Source organism: Glycine max, chromosome 9 (genome assembly GCF_000004515.6).
Source record: "Glycine max cultivar Williams 82 chromosome 9, Glycine_max_v4.0, whole genome shotgun sequence".
Lineage (NCBI taxonomy): Eukaryota > Viridiplantae > Streptophyta > Magnoliopsida > Fabales > Fabaceae > Glycine > Glycine max.
In genome coordinates, this window is record NC_038245.2 from 46,337,488 (window position 1) to 46,353,469 (window position 15,982).

A 15,982-nucleotide genomic window follows, 5' to 3' on the forward strand; every position below is an offset into this window, starting at 1 on the left:
TCCAAACTATATATAAATACTTGGGTAATGTATGAGATATTAATATGTTTCCTTTTTAAGGATATATTATTAATGTTTCCTCAAAACTAGGAAATACTCTAGTTTTATTTTCCCTGCAATCATACTCACCACACTGTTGAATGATTACTACTATTAATTATATTTAAAATTATAAGATTGATTTAATGATAAAAAATAAAAAATGTAGACTTAATTTTTCCCTAATAAAAAAATTAATAATTAATTATTATTATTTGTCGATAGAAATAACTATTAATTATACTTGTTGCATGTGATCTACGGAATTTTCATAGGATGATTATTAATTAAGTTTCATTTTTTGTTGGCACATTGGAATAATTGATTTATAGTTATCAAACTCTCGAGTTAACTCGTTGATTTTTGTAAATTTATGAGTTTATTTATCTTTTTGAGTAAACTCTTTTTTTAGTAGACTCTACTGGATGAATTCTATAAACTCTAAGTAAATCTCAAGTTTACTATCGAGTCAACAAGTTAAAAAAAATAGACCAAAATGTAAATTATTTTATATTGTTTGTGTCTATTTAGTGTTTAACATATCTTTATTTTGTGTGTTATTCTCAAATACAAAAATTATCACATTTAATAACATCAAACTCTTATTCTCTAATAACATCAAATCTTCTGTGGGAAATGATCTATTACTACTATAATATTTGCAAGTTATTATCTAGTAGTGATGTATTACTAAACTTGATTATTTAAGTATTGTGAAATTTATAATTTACTATTTTGCTTTATTATAATATTGAAATGTTTAATTGATATTTTATTTATAGATATTTTATTATTATTTTTATATGGAGTAAACTCTTACGAATCTAAGAGTATATAAAATTCTTACAAGTAGACTTTCAAGTTTAATTGATATTTTTTATCGGCCAAAGAAAACATGTATATTAAAACGGCACCACTGATGCCAAAAGCAAGTGCAAGAATACAATATAGACCGGCTGATAGTATAGCAGATCCGAAACTAACAAGTGCCAAACTACAAAACATACTTTAACAACCAAGGCACTGAAGAAAGAGAGAAAAACCCCAAGCTATACCATAAAGCCATCCGAAACATACATGAAAGGAGCTTTAATAAACAGATTAATTAGAATAAGTCGAAATAAAACATACACATTTCATTTTACATTCAGTATATTTATAAAGATAAAATGACACATTTTATTTTATTTAATTAAAGAATTAAGAAGAATACAATACAACAGAACGAACTATTTCATGGCAGTATGTGTGCGTCTATAGGGGTGCCTTGATGGCAATATGTGTGTGGCTGATTATCATGGCAGAATATATTAGTGGGGGAAGTTTCTGACTTATCAAAATTGGTGTCGCTGAAAGCGTGGACATTTACTTCTTTGTAGAAAGTTAGTTTCTCTGCAAAGGGATTGGTGGACGAAACATTAAATAGCTGGTCTATATGTTTTTATGTATACTTATACTTAAATCCTTAGCATTTGGATTTTTTCTGGCTGTCCTTCGCTAGGATCCATTTATTTTAGATGTATCCCTTGCTACCTCCGATATATATATATATATACAGCTCCATTCACTAGTACTTAAACTTCAAGTGCAAGATTTGTTTCTTTTTTATTGATCAAAAAGCTTTATTTCTTTTTATATTCTGCCCTAATATAGTTTGGACACAGGTCGATGAATCCATTTTCTGAGCCCACTAAAATTAAAATAGCCGGCAATTAACTCATCTAATTAAGATGGATTATGTCACTAAAACTTGGGTGCCAGTCACAACCTTGTATTGGGACATCGCATTTCAACCGTCGACATCAGCAATGTTGGAGGAGTTCTTCCAAGCAATCAGGAATTGGCTATGGTTATCGATGCATTTGTTGAGTTCGTTCTTGAGGGCTAGGAAAGCATTGTCCACTAGACAAAATTAAAGGTGACGAAACCATAACCCTTCAACTTTCTGATTGCCCTGTAGAATTACGAATGATTGAATTGTCAATTTTGTAGTAAGTAGTGCTCTTGTCATTTGCCTTCTCAATGTCGACTACGGCGTCATGGATGTTGATGGTCACATAAATTGTGTTAAGTATCGTTTTTTCCATGTTAATATTGCTGTAAAAAATTATGGAAAATTTGTTGTAAATTTGTATCAAACAATTAATAGGGTGTAGGTTCGTTGCAAACTAAATTTGGTACAATTTTCTTCATTTCAAGTAATTTTGAATCTTTGATTTGCTACAATTATATTAATTAATGCGGATAGAAATGACAATAAATTAAATAAATTTTAAATAGTTTGACATTCAATTTGATAATTTATCAAACTTAATTTATGAATCAAATAAGTAGAATTTAAGTTATAATTTTAACTTATGAAATAAATGAGCTAACTTAGAATTATATATAGTTTGACATTGATTTATGAACCCATTTGATATATAATATTATATATACAATTCATATATATCATTTTTTAATTAATCTTATTTTTATATCAAATAAATAAAAATATATAATAGAATTATAATTTTAAATTGAATAGAATTGACAAACTGAATTGAGTTGTATGCAGACTTAAATTAAGTTGAATTTAAGCTAAACAAAAAATATTCATGTCAAATTTGAGTGGGGGCAATTCTTATTGAGTGAGCCGAACTTGATTTAATTCAATTTGACTTAAGTTATTTTCGACCCTTATTATGTAGCATCATTTCAATTAAAAAATATGTTATATATGGTTAGATCAAAATGCCGGAAAGCATCAAGAAACTTCAACAAGGATTTACATTTGAAAATCATTTCACATTCTTTTTTATTTCCTTTTGTAGTGATATTTGTTCTTTTTCATACTAGGTACTAAATTAGAAAGTACTTGCAAGAAAAATATATTTTTAAACCTAGAACTAAACAGACATGTTATCATTATTATATGTCTAATAGGATGATTAAACATAAATTATTAATGTGTTAAAATTAAGGTTGAATTGTTTTGATATTATTTGAGTTAGTGTCAAATGTTTATGTTCCCAACAATTTGATTAACTTTTATTGGTGTTGTAAGAAGATTGTGGATGCAAGAAGGTTTTTGAGAAAATGCCTGACAAAACGATTGTTTCTTAGAACTCGGTTATAACTGCTTGTGTTGAGAGTTGTGTTGAGAGTCTCTGGTCGGGTGATGGGATTGAGTATTTTTTCAGGATGTGGGGTTGTGGGTTTGAGCCTGATGACTTCCATGGTGTTGTTATTGTCTGCTTGTGCTGAGTTGGGGTACTTGAGCTTGGGAAGGTGGGTTCATTCCCAATTGGTTTTGAGAGGGATGGTTCTTAGTGTTCAGTTGGGAACTGCTCTTGTTGACATGTATGGGAAGTCTGGGGCTTTGGGTTATGCAAGGGCTGTTTTTGAGAGAATGGAAAAGAGGAATGTGTGGACATGGAGTGCAATGATATTGGGATTGGCTCCACATGGCCGGGTTTCGTGAGGAAGTACTTGCACTGTTTGCAATGATGAGTAACAATAACAATAACAGCCGTGATATACGTCCAAATTATGTGACCTATCTTGGGGTTCTTTGTGCTTGTAGCCATGCTGGAATGGTGAATGAGGATTACAAGTATTTTCATGACATGGAATGTGTCCATGGGATCAAGACCCTGATGATGCATTATGGAGCCATGGTTGATGTGTTGGGTCGCGCTGCCCGTCTTGAAGAAGCTTACGAGTTTATACAGAGCATGCCTATTGAGCCTGACCCGGTTGTGTGGAGAACGCTGCTTAGTGCATGCACTGTTCATGATGTGCATGACATACAGGGGTTGGGGAAAGAGTAAGGAAGAAGTTGCTTCTGATGGAGCCAAGGAGGGGAGGCAATTTAGTTATTGTTGCTAACATGTTTGCTGAAGTGGAGATGTGGGAGAAAGCGGCTAATGTGGGCCATGAGAGTGGAGGGATGAAGAAGGTGGCTGGGGAGAGTTGTGCTGATTTAGGTGGCTCCATGCATAGGTTCTTTGCAGGGTATGATCCTTGCCCAGATTTGGTTCCTGTCTATCATCTGCTAGATGGATTCAACCTGCACTTGAAGATGGTTAACTGATAAATTAAATTATAGTAATTACTTTCAATGAATTTTTTTACTTGGTCTGATAATGAAATTAGAAAAGGACAGAATAAATTCTTTAGACAATTTTGTACTGTTGATCATTTTTGAGAGTAAATATTTCTACCATTTATTTTTATGTTGGCAGACATCAGGAATGTTTTGTGGCTACTTCATTAATGTTTACCCCATTTCTGACATTAGTTCATTTATCTGTTCTTGTTGCAAAATTGGTTTAACTTTCATGATGAGTCTTTATAGGAAACCCGTGAATCATTCTTTTCCCTCATCTCTTAACTTGGTTCCGGGTATATTTCTGATTTGAGTACTATGGGCTTTGGTTTAGCTTATTTGGCTAAATAATAATTTTTTTTTACCGGTTTTCTAAAGAATATTAATATTCCTAAACATGAGCATAATCTTCCAGCAGATAGAGTACTTAACTAGAATGGCATCAAAACTCTATAATTGTTACCAGACTAAACCCATGAGTGCCAATGCCAAAGTAGCTGGCTAGGCAATAAGTCATAACGGAACAGATTGACGCTTGGAATTTTCTGTGCAAGTACACACAGGATGCCAATTAATTTCACTATCATTCACTAATGATCAATACACGTAAGAAGGGAATAGTTTTTTTTTGTTATAACTGTTTCCTACTTTGCTGCCTGCATAACTATCTTGGCAGATGAAATCTCATATATTGAGGTCTTTTGTTTTTTGGGTCCAACTACATTTTGAGGTCTTCTAATCCTCCTTCTGGGCCATCTGATTGGGCTGTGTCATTACCTCTTGGATTGCTGATTGGGCTCACAACATCTCTTTATGGTTTTTCCGAAACTCCATATGCAATTACTTCCTCCACCGAAAAAATTGTTTTTACCGCACCTTTCCGGAATGTAGTTTAAAAAAGCTGCAGAAAGTAATTTTGGTGTGCAAGAAGCAACTGCCAACTCTATATCATGCTTAAGCTTTTGAATGGGAAGCTCAAGAATTCGTCGTCATGCATAATTAAAAAACTTCTGGTGGTGGTAATTGAACGATAAATTTTACATTGAATTTCAAAATTCTTATTATATGTTCAAAAACTGGTTCCTCTTCCTATAAAACTGGTTTGATAATTCTCAAAATAACAGTAAAATGAGCAGATACAGAAGGGAAAATTGCAGCAAGCAGGTGCAATGGCTGAGAGAAAAACGAGTGCATATCATGCAGTCTATAACTAATTTATTTAGTTTTGTCTGAATAATACTTACAGTTATAGTAAGCAATTAAAAGGTGAAAATTTCAGGCCAAGTATCATGATTTTAATAGGAGCACATACTCTTAGATCAATGAAAGTCTTTTTGAGTATATGTCACTTCCATAGATATAAACTAGTTATATTGAACAACTTCCTTGACATTATTTCATTTGATGATATGTTAACTTCAGGAGTAAAGCAAAGTTTGAGATGGAACCAAACACAGGAGTTACATTTGAGGATGTTGCTGGAGTTGACGAAGCCAAGCAAGACTTGCAAGAGATTGTTGAGTTCTTGAAGACCCCAGAGAAGTTTTCTGCAGTTGGAGCTAAAATTCCCAAAGGGGTACTTTTGGTAGGGCCCCCAGGGACTGGAAAGACATTGCTGGCCAGGGCAATTGCAGGAGAGGCTGGGGTTCCTTTCTTTTCCCTATCTGGATCAGAGTTCATTGAGATGTTTGGGGGTGTAGGGGCCTCAAGGGTGAGAGATTTGTTTAGCAAGGCCAAGCAAAATTCACCTTGTTTGATATTCATTGATGAGATAGATGCTGTAGGGAGGCAGAGAGGTACAGGTATAGGTGGAGGAAATGATGAAAGGGAGCAAACACTGAATCAGTTGCTCACTGAAATGGATGGTTTCACTGGAAACACTGGAGTTATAGTCATTGCTGCTACCAACAGACCTGAAATTCTTGATTCAGCATTGCTTAGACCTGGGAGGTTTGATAGACAGGTATGTTACTTGCAACTTTAGAATCCTTTATAATTAACCCCTGTTAATGCCTATATAATTATTATTTATCAGTTTAATTTCCATGCATTGCTATTGTAAATCATTAACCCATCAGAATTTATTATAAATATAGCTTTTAAAGTAATTACTATAAAAATAAACAAATTTTAACGTATAAGACAATGAATTTTATTATAATATGCTAGTAGTATAAAACTTTTTGCACGATCGATCAATCAGTTGGTAGGTATGACTTTTAAGCTAGTTAGTAGTTACTAAAAATTCAACAAAATTATAAGACATGACAATTTGTAATTGTTCCAATAGGTCACTGTTGGATTACCAGATGAAAGAGGGAGGGAAGAAATATTGAAAGTTCATAGTAACAACAAGAAGCTTGACAAGGATGTCTCTCTTAGTGTCATTGCCATGAGAACTCCGGGATTCAGTGGTGCAGACCTCGCAAACCTCATGAATGAGGCCGCCATTCTTGCTGGTCGAAGGGGCAAAGATAAGATCACAATGAAAGAAGTTGATGACTCCATAGATCGCATTGTGGCAGGCATGGAAGGAACCAAGATGACTGATGGCAAAAGCAAAATTCTGGTGGCTTACCATGAAATTGGACATGCTGTTTGTGCGTAAGTACATCAAATACATATGTTGATAGCAAAAGAAATTAAGGCCAGTATGGTTTGAGAAAATGATTTTTATGTTTCTTTCTATTTCCAAATTTTCTTTAATATTTGTACTGAAAATAATGTAAACAAGGAAAACAATTTATTTATTTATTTATAAAAATAAGCAATGAAAACAGCTAAACAGACCTTTAGAACAATTTTGAGAGTGAAAAAATTGTAAGTGTTTCATATTTTTCAACACTTTAATTTGTTGTCTTTGCAGTCTAACTTAATAACTTTTATACTTTGCAGGACACTGACCCCAGGGCATGATCCAGTACAGAAAGTCACTCTAGTTCCGAGAGGCCAAGCCCGGGGCTTAACATGGTTCATACCAGGTGAAGATCCATCTCTCATCTCTAAGAAGCAACTATTTGCTAGAATAGTTGGAGGCTTAGGGGGAAGAGCAGCAGAGGAAGTTATATTTGGTGAAACTGAGATAACCACTGGAGCTGCTGGGGAGTTGCAACAAATTACACAAATAGCAAGAAAGGTTAGTAGTATCAACAAAATATGGACATGGATTCAGTACTCTAGTCACTTTTCCATGCATTCACACTTAGCATTTATAACTATTGAATGAACCAAGAAGGTCCAACATAGTTGAGTTCCTTAAATTTGTTGACAAGGATTTAATTTTCTGACTAGATATTGTTGATAAATTGATAAATGCATCAATTCGTCCCAAATAGTAAAATTAAAATAAAAGTTTCAGTATTGTATTCATAAGGACTTTGTTTATATTCATGTAGGTGAATATTTGATTAAGAAAAAGATTTAGAAAAGTAGTAGAAAAACAGTAATTTAAATTGACAGAAAATTAAATCAAACAAGAGAAGAAAACAAACAAGAATTTAAATTAATTAATTAAAGACAGAAAAGATGAGAAAATTCAATATTATTGTAAAAGAAAATTCAGAAGATTAGCATGTTGGGAACTTATATTATCAGAGATACTCTTTGATGTAATGTTAATGATTTTTCTCTATTTATAATTATTTTAATTTACACCTTACATCTATTAGTATACTCTAACTTTGGTCCCTCGCATGAAAGAGCCTACTTTGTATGTTTTCTCTCTCAAATTCCTTTGCAGATAAAACACTAAATTACATTAAGAATAAAGATGCAGAACAGGCAAAACAAATATCAGCATATCCCTAGTGATGACTTTATTTAGATATTATTTCCCAGTTCTATTAGAAAATAATATTTCCCAATATTACCCCTAAAATTTATCATACAAATGGGTGATCAAGCTACAAGCAATAATATTAAGCACATGAAAAGATAATGTAAATGTAATATTTATAAATAGATAAAAAGAAAAATTACATTAAAAATAGTTGACTGTCAAGTCCCCAATAAATGGGGTTTAGCCTCTCATTATCATGGAGGCATTACAATTGCAAGAGGAAAATATCTAGTAAAAGGGGAAAGATAAGAAAGGAAATGGAGGAAAGAAATGACTCTCAAGATTTGTTTATTTGTTTTTTTTTCTTCTCTCTTCTTTTATAGGTGAGCTTCTTGATTAGTCTATTTTTTCTTAATTAGTCTTTTTTTAATTAGTCTTGTTTTTCTTGATTGATTGTGTTTTCCTAAATTGTTTCAACCTTCTTGAATTATCCTATTTTTTGGGTTTTATTTTACTCACGAAGCATCATAAATTCGTTATTTTTAATATTTTCTACATAAAAACTTAAATGATATTAATTCAATAATTATTTGCTCAAAAAGGAAGAATTAAGAGAAAAAAATTATAAATTCTTAGATAATTTAACCCAAGAATATATGAGATATATGGAGAAAACTTTGTTAGAAGAGATAAATTTACTTTGGTGATCTCTGCTTTTTGGAAAATTATTTTATGACTTTCAGCTACGAGAATACTTTATTTTTTTTTAAAAAAAAAAACTATTGAAGATTGAATGACTCCGATCTTGAATGCATGTTTTAAGTCTAATTTACTGAAAATTTGATCCGTCCAATATTCATCTAACGGTTCTAAATTACTGACTGCATGAATGTATGAAGAGTGACTATAGCAATCCGGATCCTCAACAAAATTAGTTTCTTTTGTGGGGTGAGAAAGGAAATTTAGAAATTACAATATGCTGACAAAATGTTAATTTGTTTTGCAACAGATGGTAACAGTGTTTGGCATGTCAGAGATTGGAGCGTGGGCATTGACTGATCCTGCAGTGCAAAGTAGTGATGTTGTGCTAAGGATGCTGGCTAGGAACTCAATGTCAGACAAACTAGCTGAGGACATTGATAACTCAGTGAGGCAGATAATAGAGGCAGCATAAGAAATTGCAAAGAATCACATAAGGAATAACCGTGATGCAGTTGATAAATTAGTGGATGTGCTACTTGAGAAGGAGACCCTTAGTGGAGATAAATTAAGAGCTATCTTGTCTGAATTCACTGACATTTCTTCAATTAAGGTAGAGAGAATCCCTATTCGGGAATTGATCGAAGCATAATAAGTATAGTTCAAGGGATGAGAAAGACTATATATATATATAACTTTGTAACGGAGTATGATGACGTTGTACATCAGTACTGGTATAGAGCTTAGTTTAGTGACAGTATTTTTAGATAATTACCTTTCATCTTGTTTCAGAAGTTGTATGATATTATTATTCTTGTATTTACTATAACTGGTTTTATCCATGCATAAAACTTAAACGTACTGCATTTTTCTATAGCAAAATTTGCGAAGAGCACGAGGGAGACCGAATAGGTTAACAAGTTTATACAGTTGATATATTAAATATTAGTACTTCAATACATAAATTTTTTAAATCATGATTACCAGAACATATGCAGTTGATAACGACACAACCTCAGTTCACAAAAATAATGAGATCACAATGTTACATGCACTGCCATGGTTCCAAATTAAATTAAGATCCCAACTAGTAATTATAACGCAATATCAAACAAACCCCACTGCAATAGATTAATTAAGTAATATTAATTAGGAATATATAATTTTTATTACCTTTTATTTAGGTTCTACGAAATTCTTTTTTTTTCCTTATATATAAAGAAAGTGTATGAACTACTCAAAATTAAGGCAGATTTTGATTGAATTAAAGTTTGAAAAATTTCTCCATTTCTCAACCTCTCAATGTTCGTTTTGAACCGATGAGTTATTGAATATTTCCTTTCTTCCATTCCATCATGTACGGTGCATCATTAGAATCACTCCTTTTTTCTGTTCTATCTTATCTCTCACAGTTAAGTGGTTTGAAACATTAAATAAAGAATTAAAGAGAGTAGAACAACATAATTAAATAATCATCTAATCACTACCACCTAACAATCTAACATGTAGCTAAGACAATAAAAGTCATCATACAAAAAGTCTCAAATTGAAGAGACAACAATCCAACTCCATAAAAACTTGATATAGCACTAATTACATTTGCCGTGGGGATCGTATAAGATCTAAGTTGAAAAAAAACTAAGTAAAAAAAAATTGTCAAACAAAAAAAAGTTAAACATATATAATTTTTTTATTTAATTATCAATCAGCTTGTTATAGTGAATAAACTTAAAAGAAAATATTTAATAGACACCTATTGGATTATCCAACATCTAAAGAGAATAAAAAAGTATATAAATATTATAAAATTTATTATGAAAAATAAGAGATATTGATAAGATATTTAAAATAAAAAATAATTTGTGTAGGATGATTACTGTAGATCGAATTGTGCGGCCTTGAGTATTTTGTCAGTCGAACTTAGGTTTACCACCGTGCAGACAAATCCTATTTTACACCACTTTTTATCCATCTATGACTCACTTCTCCATCTGTTTTTACCTCTCTCAATCGTTGTAAGATATAAATACTGCATTGCCCAATAGAATGGACCACTGAAAAAAAATTTGTTTATTTTAGGAAAATTACACTCAATAGAATGGACCACTGCATTACCCATGGTGTACTATATCCATGATAGAGGTGTATGTACCAGATATTCCCATTACTATACCTGCTATTATTATTGCTACTATGGCTACAACCTCATACCCATATTTCTTATATGTGCCTGAAATCTGCAAGTAGCATAAGCATGGAAGCAGGATAGAAGCCGTGATACTTAGAAATGCTCCAACCAAAGACATTAGATCTCCAAAGAAAGGAACAGTTAGGGCAACAATGGCAGTGCTCATCACCAAGACAGTGCTGCCTAAGATGCTGGTCACTCTATTCCTGTACGTACTTGGGAGCAAGTCTTTCAAAGCATCGGTAATAGGTGTCACCATCAAAGCAAACTTGGATATGGGATTGACCAGGGTAGTATATATTGCTAATTTTGAGCTTACTTTGTCTAGTGGCAGGTTTAATGTGACCTGTGATTCAACGTGTGAGCCATACATTAGGTAACCAATTATAGCCATAGATGCATAACCAACCGTGGTTAACAAAAAACATGCAAACAGGACCTGCAATGTTAAGAAAAATAAAATTCATTATATTAGAGACAAAAAAGTAAGAAAATCAAAGATACATCCACTCTTTACTTATAGGATTAAATTTACCACTTTAATTCAAATCAAACATTTACTTGATTAGTGTATGCATTTTTTCATTCTAGCTAGAGGTGTTAGATTGCAAAGATTAAAAGCACAACACTTCCAAAATATGTAAAATTGTTTAAAGCACTTACATAAGAGAACTGGTGTTTGTTTGTCATGGAATTATACAAAGTAGGGAAGACTGGATGTGCACAATAACAAAAGGCATATAAGCTAACAGCTGTGGGGATACCATTCCAATTAACAAGAGTTCCCTTTTGATGAAAACCAACTCCATCAAATGTTGCAGTCCATGATATTGATAGGATAATGAAAGCAGAAGCAAAAACTCCACTTGCAGATACATAAGAGAGCATACTCAAATTATCCAACCAAACTGTGGGCAAGATGATAAAGGTAACCAATATCACAAGCAGTTGCTTCCCACCAATTGCTAAGCCAGCTATCTGAATCTCCCCAATAGGGAATAAGTTACTCAAGTTATCGCCTTCTAGAATCAAGAACCCTGCTGAAACTAAGTAGAGCTCCATGTACATGGACACTGATATTATTAGCCTTCCTGTCTTTCCAAATGCAAGTTCACCTATATCAGGGTAGGTTTTTATATTTGAATTCTTGTCCATGCATCTTTTCATCAACGTGCCTGTGTAAAATGCTGCAGTGGCAATAGCAAACAAAAGACCCAAGCTTAACCACCCTCCGGATGCAAGAGCATATGGAACTGAGAGAATCCCAACACCTGGAAACCAAAGCCAAAGTCACACATGCCGAAAACATAATTAGCATTTTATAAGTTTTTGTTTTAACAGGAAACAGGATCTTGATCATGAGGTTGGTGTAACAAAGAAAAACAGAATTATGTCTTTAAAATAAGCTAAATAATCCATAAATTTTTCTTTGAATTAACTTAATGAAGTGAATGTGTTTGTAGAAAATGAAACCTGATATTGCATTGAGTCCATTAAGGCAGGTGCGAAAGAGGGATACAGTAGTATTTTTGGTAGAATGATGAGAGGCTATATTGGCTTTCTCCTCATGGTGATTCCACTGCGGTAGTAAAGGAACATCCAAGGATGATTTGCAGGAAAGTTCTTCTGACATTTGAGCAAAATCGGATATATAGGTTTATGGAAAAAGTTTTAATTTTTTGCAATGGGCAGAAGTTTGCAAATCTCAAATACTTGCAGGTTGATTAATTAATCATGATACCTAACTTCGTCACTTTAGTACAAACATTTGAAATATGACTCAATTCAACAATTAATTTCGATGTTACGTATCTTGTCCCTTACCGAACACAAAGTTATATGTCACCTTCAAAGAGGACCAGCCTTAGGGGCGATGATCTACAATCTAGGGTTAGGAGGAGCAACAAATAAAAAACACAAAAAAGGTCTAAGCAGCTGTCAAGAGACAAAAAAATGCCTTCAATTAATCGTCTCCTTTGCCCTGCTTAATCATTTCCTTTGTTAAAAGTATTTGCACTTTAGATGGACGTAATATTAGGAAATGCAATTTGATGAGAAAAACAAGGATGAAGAATTTGTCAAAAAACGAAAAACTAGGATGAAGAAATTCATTGCAAAACCTTTAGTTCTGATTTTAATTTGAATATTTTTTTAAAAAAATATTAATAATTAATAACAACAATATAAATTATTTATCATAAATCTAAAATATAATTTATATGTTAAATAAAATATATTTATTTGTTACAAATTTTAGTTATAAAATAATTATATATTTAAAGTATTTATTATAAATTATAAATTTTAACTGTATAAAATGTAGTTTGAGAGAAAATAAGGATGCGTCAATAAAAATGGAATCCAATCCAAATTGCATTTTTATTGGATTGAATCGAATTAATTTTTTTAAGAAATGAAAGCAATCCAAACCAAACGAAATGCAGGATCGATGTTTTAATCTTTGAATCAAATTATTTTTTTGCCATAAAATAGAATCAAAACAATCCACAGACACCCGAACAAGAATTAAACGTGACTGTTAATTATGGTCCCACTTAACTACAGCAAAATAAATGCGGCCCTAGCTAAAAGATTGTACTAAAGGAGTCATTGTGCTTAATAGATTTTTAAAAAGAAAAAGGAAAAAACAAATAAGGATTCTTAAATTATATTCTCATAGAAAAAATATTATTGACTTATTTTAATTTGAGAAACTCTAATGCTTATTTATGTTTTTAGTTTTCTTTTAATCATGTCAATGCTATATATCTCACTTTCTTTAATCCTCCTTTTTATCTTAGTGGAAGACATGGAATTGAAACAGTTCTATATAAAAGATGTTCGGAGTAGAATTTTTTCCAATCTTACAGCAAGAAAGTCGTTTGGCTGCACTTGATTAGCATGGTATTTAAAAGTACTAGACTTTGTACAGATTTTGATCACCTTTAAAAGCACAAGATCTAACATGATTATTGCATGTGATCAGTAAAAAAAGATGAGACAACACTGTCATGACAAAAGAAGGACTGCATTTTTGGTGGGAGAGCTAATCAATTCTGCCATTATGAGAAAGCTTTTCTAAACAGTTAGATCCTTAATTTTCATTTTCAATTGATTCCTAGCCAAATAGAAAATTAAAGCCGGACCGGAGATAAAAGAATCTCTGGACTCTGGATCATACATATATATATATGTATATATGGACCACAGAATGTCTTTGAAGTTCTGTTTGAAAAATATATCGAACGTCAATTAATTCAGTTGTCTTGCAACGCCTAAAAAAGTAAAAACAAACACGCACTTAAAGGATGGAATTCTAGTAGGAAATAGGAAATTTATCAACCGGAACTGGGAATGATTCGATGCTGCTCTGGCATGGATCGAGATTGTTAACGCTATTAATTAAAGATGTGCCAGTCGAAAATAGCTCATTGTATATACTGCATGCATGAACATACATGCACTTTCAGTCTTAATTCTTAATTAGTTAATTAATTTGGACCCCTCTCGTATGTAGGACAAATAATGAAATTTCTTATCTGTTTTGTTTGGTGGGTGAGATACAACTTTCCCTTACCTGTTTCTACGACTCCTTCTCTCCTTGAACTAGATTAATGTGATATATGTTTCAAAAAATATATTATGATCGAATATATATGTTTCAAAAAATATATCAATATCGATCCCAACTCAAATTTATTGTCTGCATGCAAGAAATTAAACCTCAGGCTATACGCTTAGCAGTTTAATTATCTTGGCATGCATATGTGTTCATTAGGAGGACGACTGGATTTGAATTTTCTCGTTATTTTAATTCATAAAAAAAAAAAAACTAAAGTTGATGACAAATAATAATCCTACATATACATACCTATTATATTGTGTTAATGGTTTCCTGAGTGTGCATGGTTGCGAGTTGCGACTTATGATCTCGTACGCTGCAAATACGGTACATAACTTGATATCTTCTACTGATGTTCTCGTTTTTTTGCCATGCCAACAATCATTGTTAGATAACACAGTGAGGAAGAGGAAGCTGCTGTTATTGGGTTGGGCTATGCACATATGCATCATGTGATGTCAAAACCAAAGGGTTGGGCCTGAGATGGAACTGGAAATGGATGCTTTGGAAATAGAATAGTTAATTAACGCAATGCAGCTTTCTAGTGGTATAAATGTAGTACAAATAATGAAATTCGAATTGATTTTGCTTATGTCAGATGAGTGTTAGAAAATCAATCCTCTCATAAATAAAATTATTCACATTCACAACGGATCGTGAGAACACAATAAAGATTATACCGTAACAAAACTAATAATAAACACAAGAATTTTATGTAGTTTGATACCTTTTACCTACGTTCACGGAACCGACTCAAAAAGTATTCCACTATCACAAAAATGATTGTAAGATTGTAACTAACCCGAAATAGTGTATCACTCTACAAACCCGAGTATCTCACTCAATAGTTACAAGAAATGATAATACTCTCACACAAAGACATTTTTCTTTCAATAAAGTGATTTTGTTTCACAATCTTTCTTCTCATACATTCTCTTTATGTATTGTGTTTTTCCACTAATTCTCTTCTCTATTTATAATGAAGATTGCCACCAAGTATAATAAATAAGCTCTCTTGAAAGTTGAAACAAAAAATAACTTCAAGTGCATCCATTCAACTAAGGTTCATATAGTAAAATGTAATCTTTTACTTTGCATTTAAGCCACCTAAACCTTAGTAATAAAAATTCAATTCCTAGTGTGCATGCACCTTATCTTTTGCATTGAAACTCTACAATTCTCGCCCTCAAGCCAAAAGAGAAATATCTTTTAATTAATTTGAGAGTGAACAAACTTCCCTTCCAATGGAAGTATCTCCCAACACTTCCACTACATTAGAAAACTTCACTTTCTTTTTCACTTTGCTATCATGGTTCCTCTTCAAGACTTGATCATCCAAATAGTAAAAGTTGTCTTTATTTTTCTCTCCTCGCAACACCAAGTTTCTCCCCTTGTACACTTTGCATCCCCACTTTGAACCAACATATTTGTACCCTTGTGATTTCATCTCCCCCATAGAAATCATATTGACAACAGCAGAAGGTACAAACCTTACATTTGAGAAAGTTCGAATAGCACCATTATGGAGCTTCATCCTCACACTCCCTATGCCTTCAACCTTCATTT

The 15,982-nt window shown here is 32.4% G+C and overlaps 2 protein-coding genes and 1 pseudogene across 2 annotated transcripts; 2 read left to right on the top strand and 1 right to left on the bottom strand.

Annotated features, from left to right (window-relative positions):
* Nucleotides 1-2,078: 2,078 nt before the first annotated feature.
* On the top strand, nucleotides 2,079-4,114 carry LOC100786424 (pentatricopeptide repeat-containing protein At2g36730-like; annotated as a pseudogene).
* Nucleotides 4,115-5,555: 1,441 nt separating this feature from the next.
* On the top strand, nucleotides 5,556-9,499 carry LOC100786960 (ATP-dependent zinc metalloprotease FTSH 6, chloroplastic). The gene is made up of 4 exons (XM_014761794.3): nucleotides 5,556-6,092; nucleotides 6,420-6,733; nucleotides 7,025-7,265; nucleotides 8,917-9,499. The coding sequence occupies exons 1-4, from the start codon at nucleotides 5,571-5,573 to the stop codon at nucleotides 9,079-9,081; spliced, it is 1,242 nt and encodes a 413-aa protein (XP_014617280.1). The 5' UTR covers nucleotides 5,556-5,570; the 3' UTR covers nucleotides 9,082-9,499.
* A 1,162-nt stretch (nucleotides 9,500-10,661) lies between these two features.
* LOC100787502 (amino acid transporter AVT1I) lies at nucleotides 10,662-12,501 on the bottom strand. Its single transcript, XM_003533493.5, has 3 exons — nucleotides 12,268-12,501; nucleotides 11,458-12,065; nucleotides 10,662-11,233 (listed from the first exon to the last, which is right to left on the bottom strand). The coding sequence occupies exons 1-3, from the start codon at nucleotides 12,425-12,427 to the stop codon at nucleotides 10,718-10,720; spliced, it is 1,284 nt and encodes a 427-aa protein (XP_003533541.1). The 5' UTR covers nucleotides 12,428-12,501; the 3' UTR covers nucleotides 10,662-10,717.
* Nucleotides 12,502-15,982: the final 3,481 nt, after the last annotated feature.

What these genes read in the sequence shown, in the direction of transcription:
- LOC100786960 (XM_014761794.3), top strand. Translation starts at nt 5,571, where the DNA reads ATGGAACCAAACACAGGAGTTACATTTGAGGATGTTGCTGGAGTTGAC. An exon ending in CTGGGAGGTTTGATAGACAG is followed by an intron (nt 6,093 to 6,419) that starts GTATGTTACTTG and finishes TTGTTCCAATAG; the next exon opens with GTCACTGTTGGATTACCAGA. An exon ending in TTACACAAATAGCAAGAAAG is followed by an intron (nt 7,266 to 8,916) that starts GTTAGTAGTATC and finishes GTTTTGCAACAG; the next exon opens with ATGGTAACAGTGTTTGGCAT.
- LOC100787502 (XM_003533493.5), bottom strand. Translation starts at nt 12,427, where the DNA reads ATGTCAGAAGAACTTTCCTGCAAATCATCCTTGGATGTTCCTTTACTA. An exon ending in TGGACTCAATGCAATATCAG is followed by an intron (nt 12,066 to 12,267) that starts GTTTCATTTTCT and finishes TTTGGTTTCCAG; the next exon opens with GTGTTGGGATTCTCTCAGTT. An exon ending in ACAAACACCAGTTCTCTTAT is followed by an intron (nt 11,234 to 11,457) that starts GTAAGTGCTTTA and finishes TTAACATTGCAG; the next exon opens with GTCCTGTTTGCATGTTTTTT.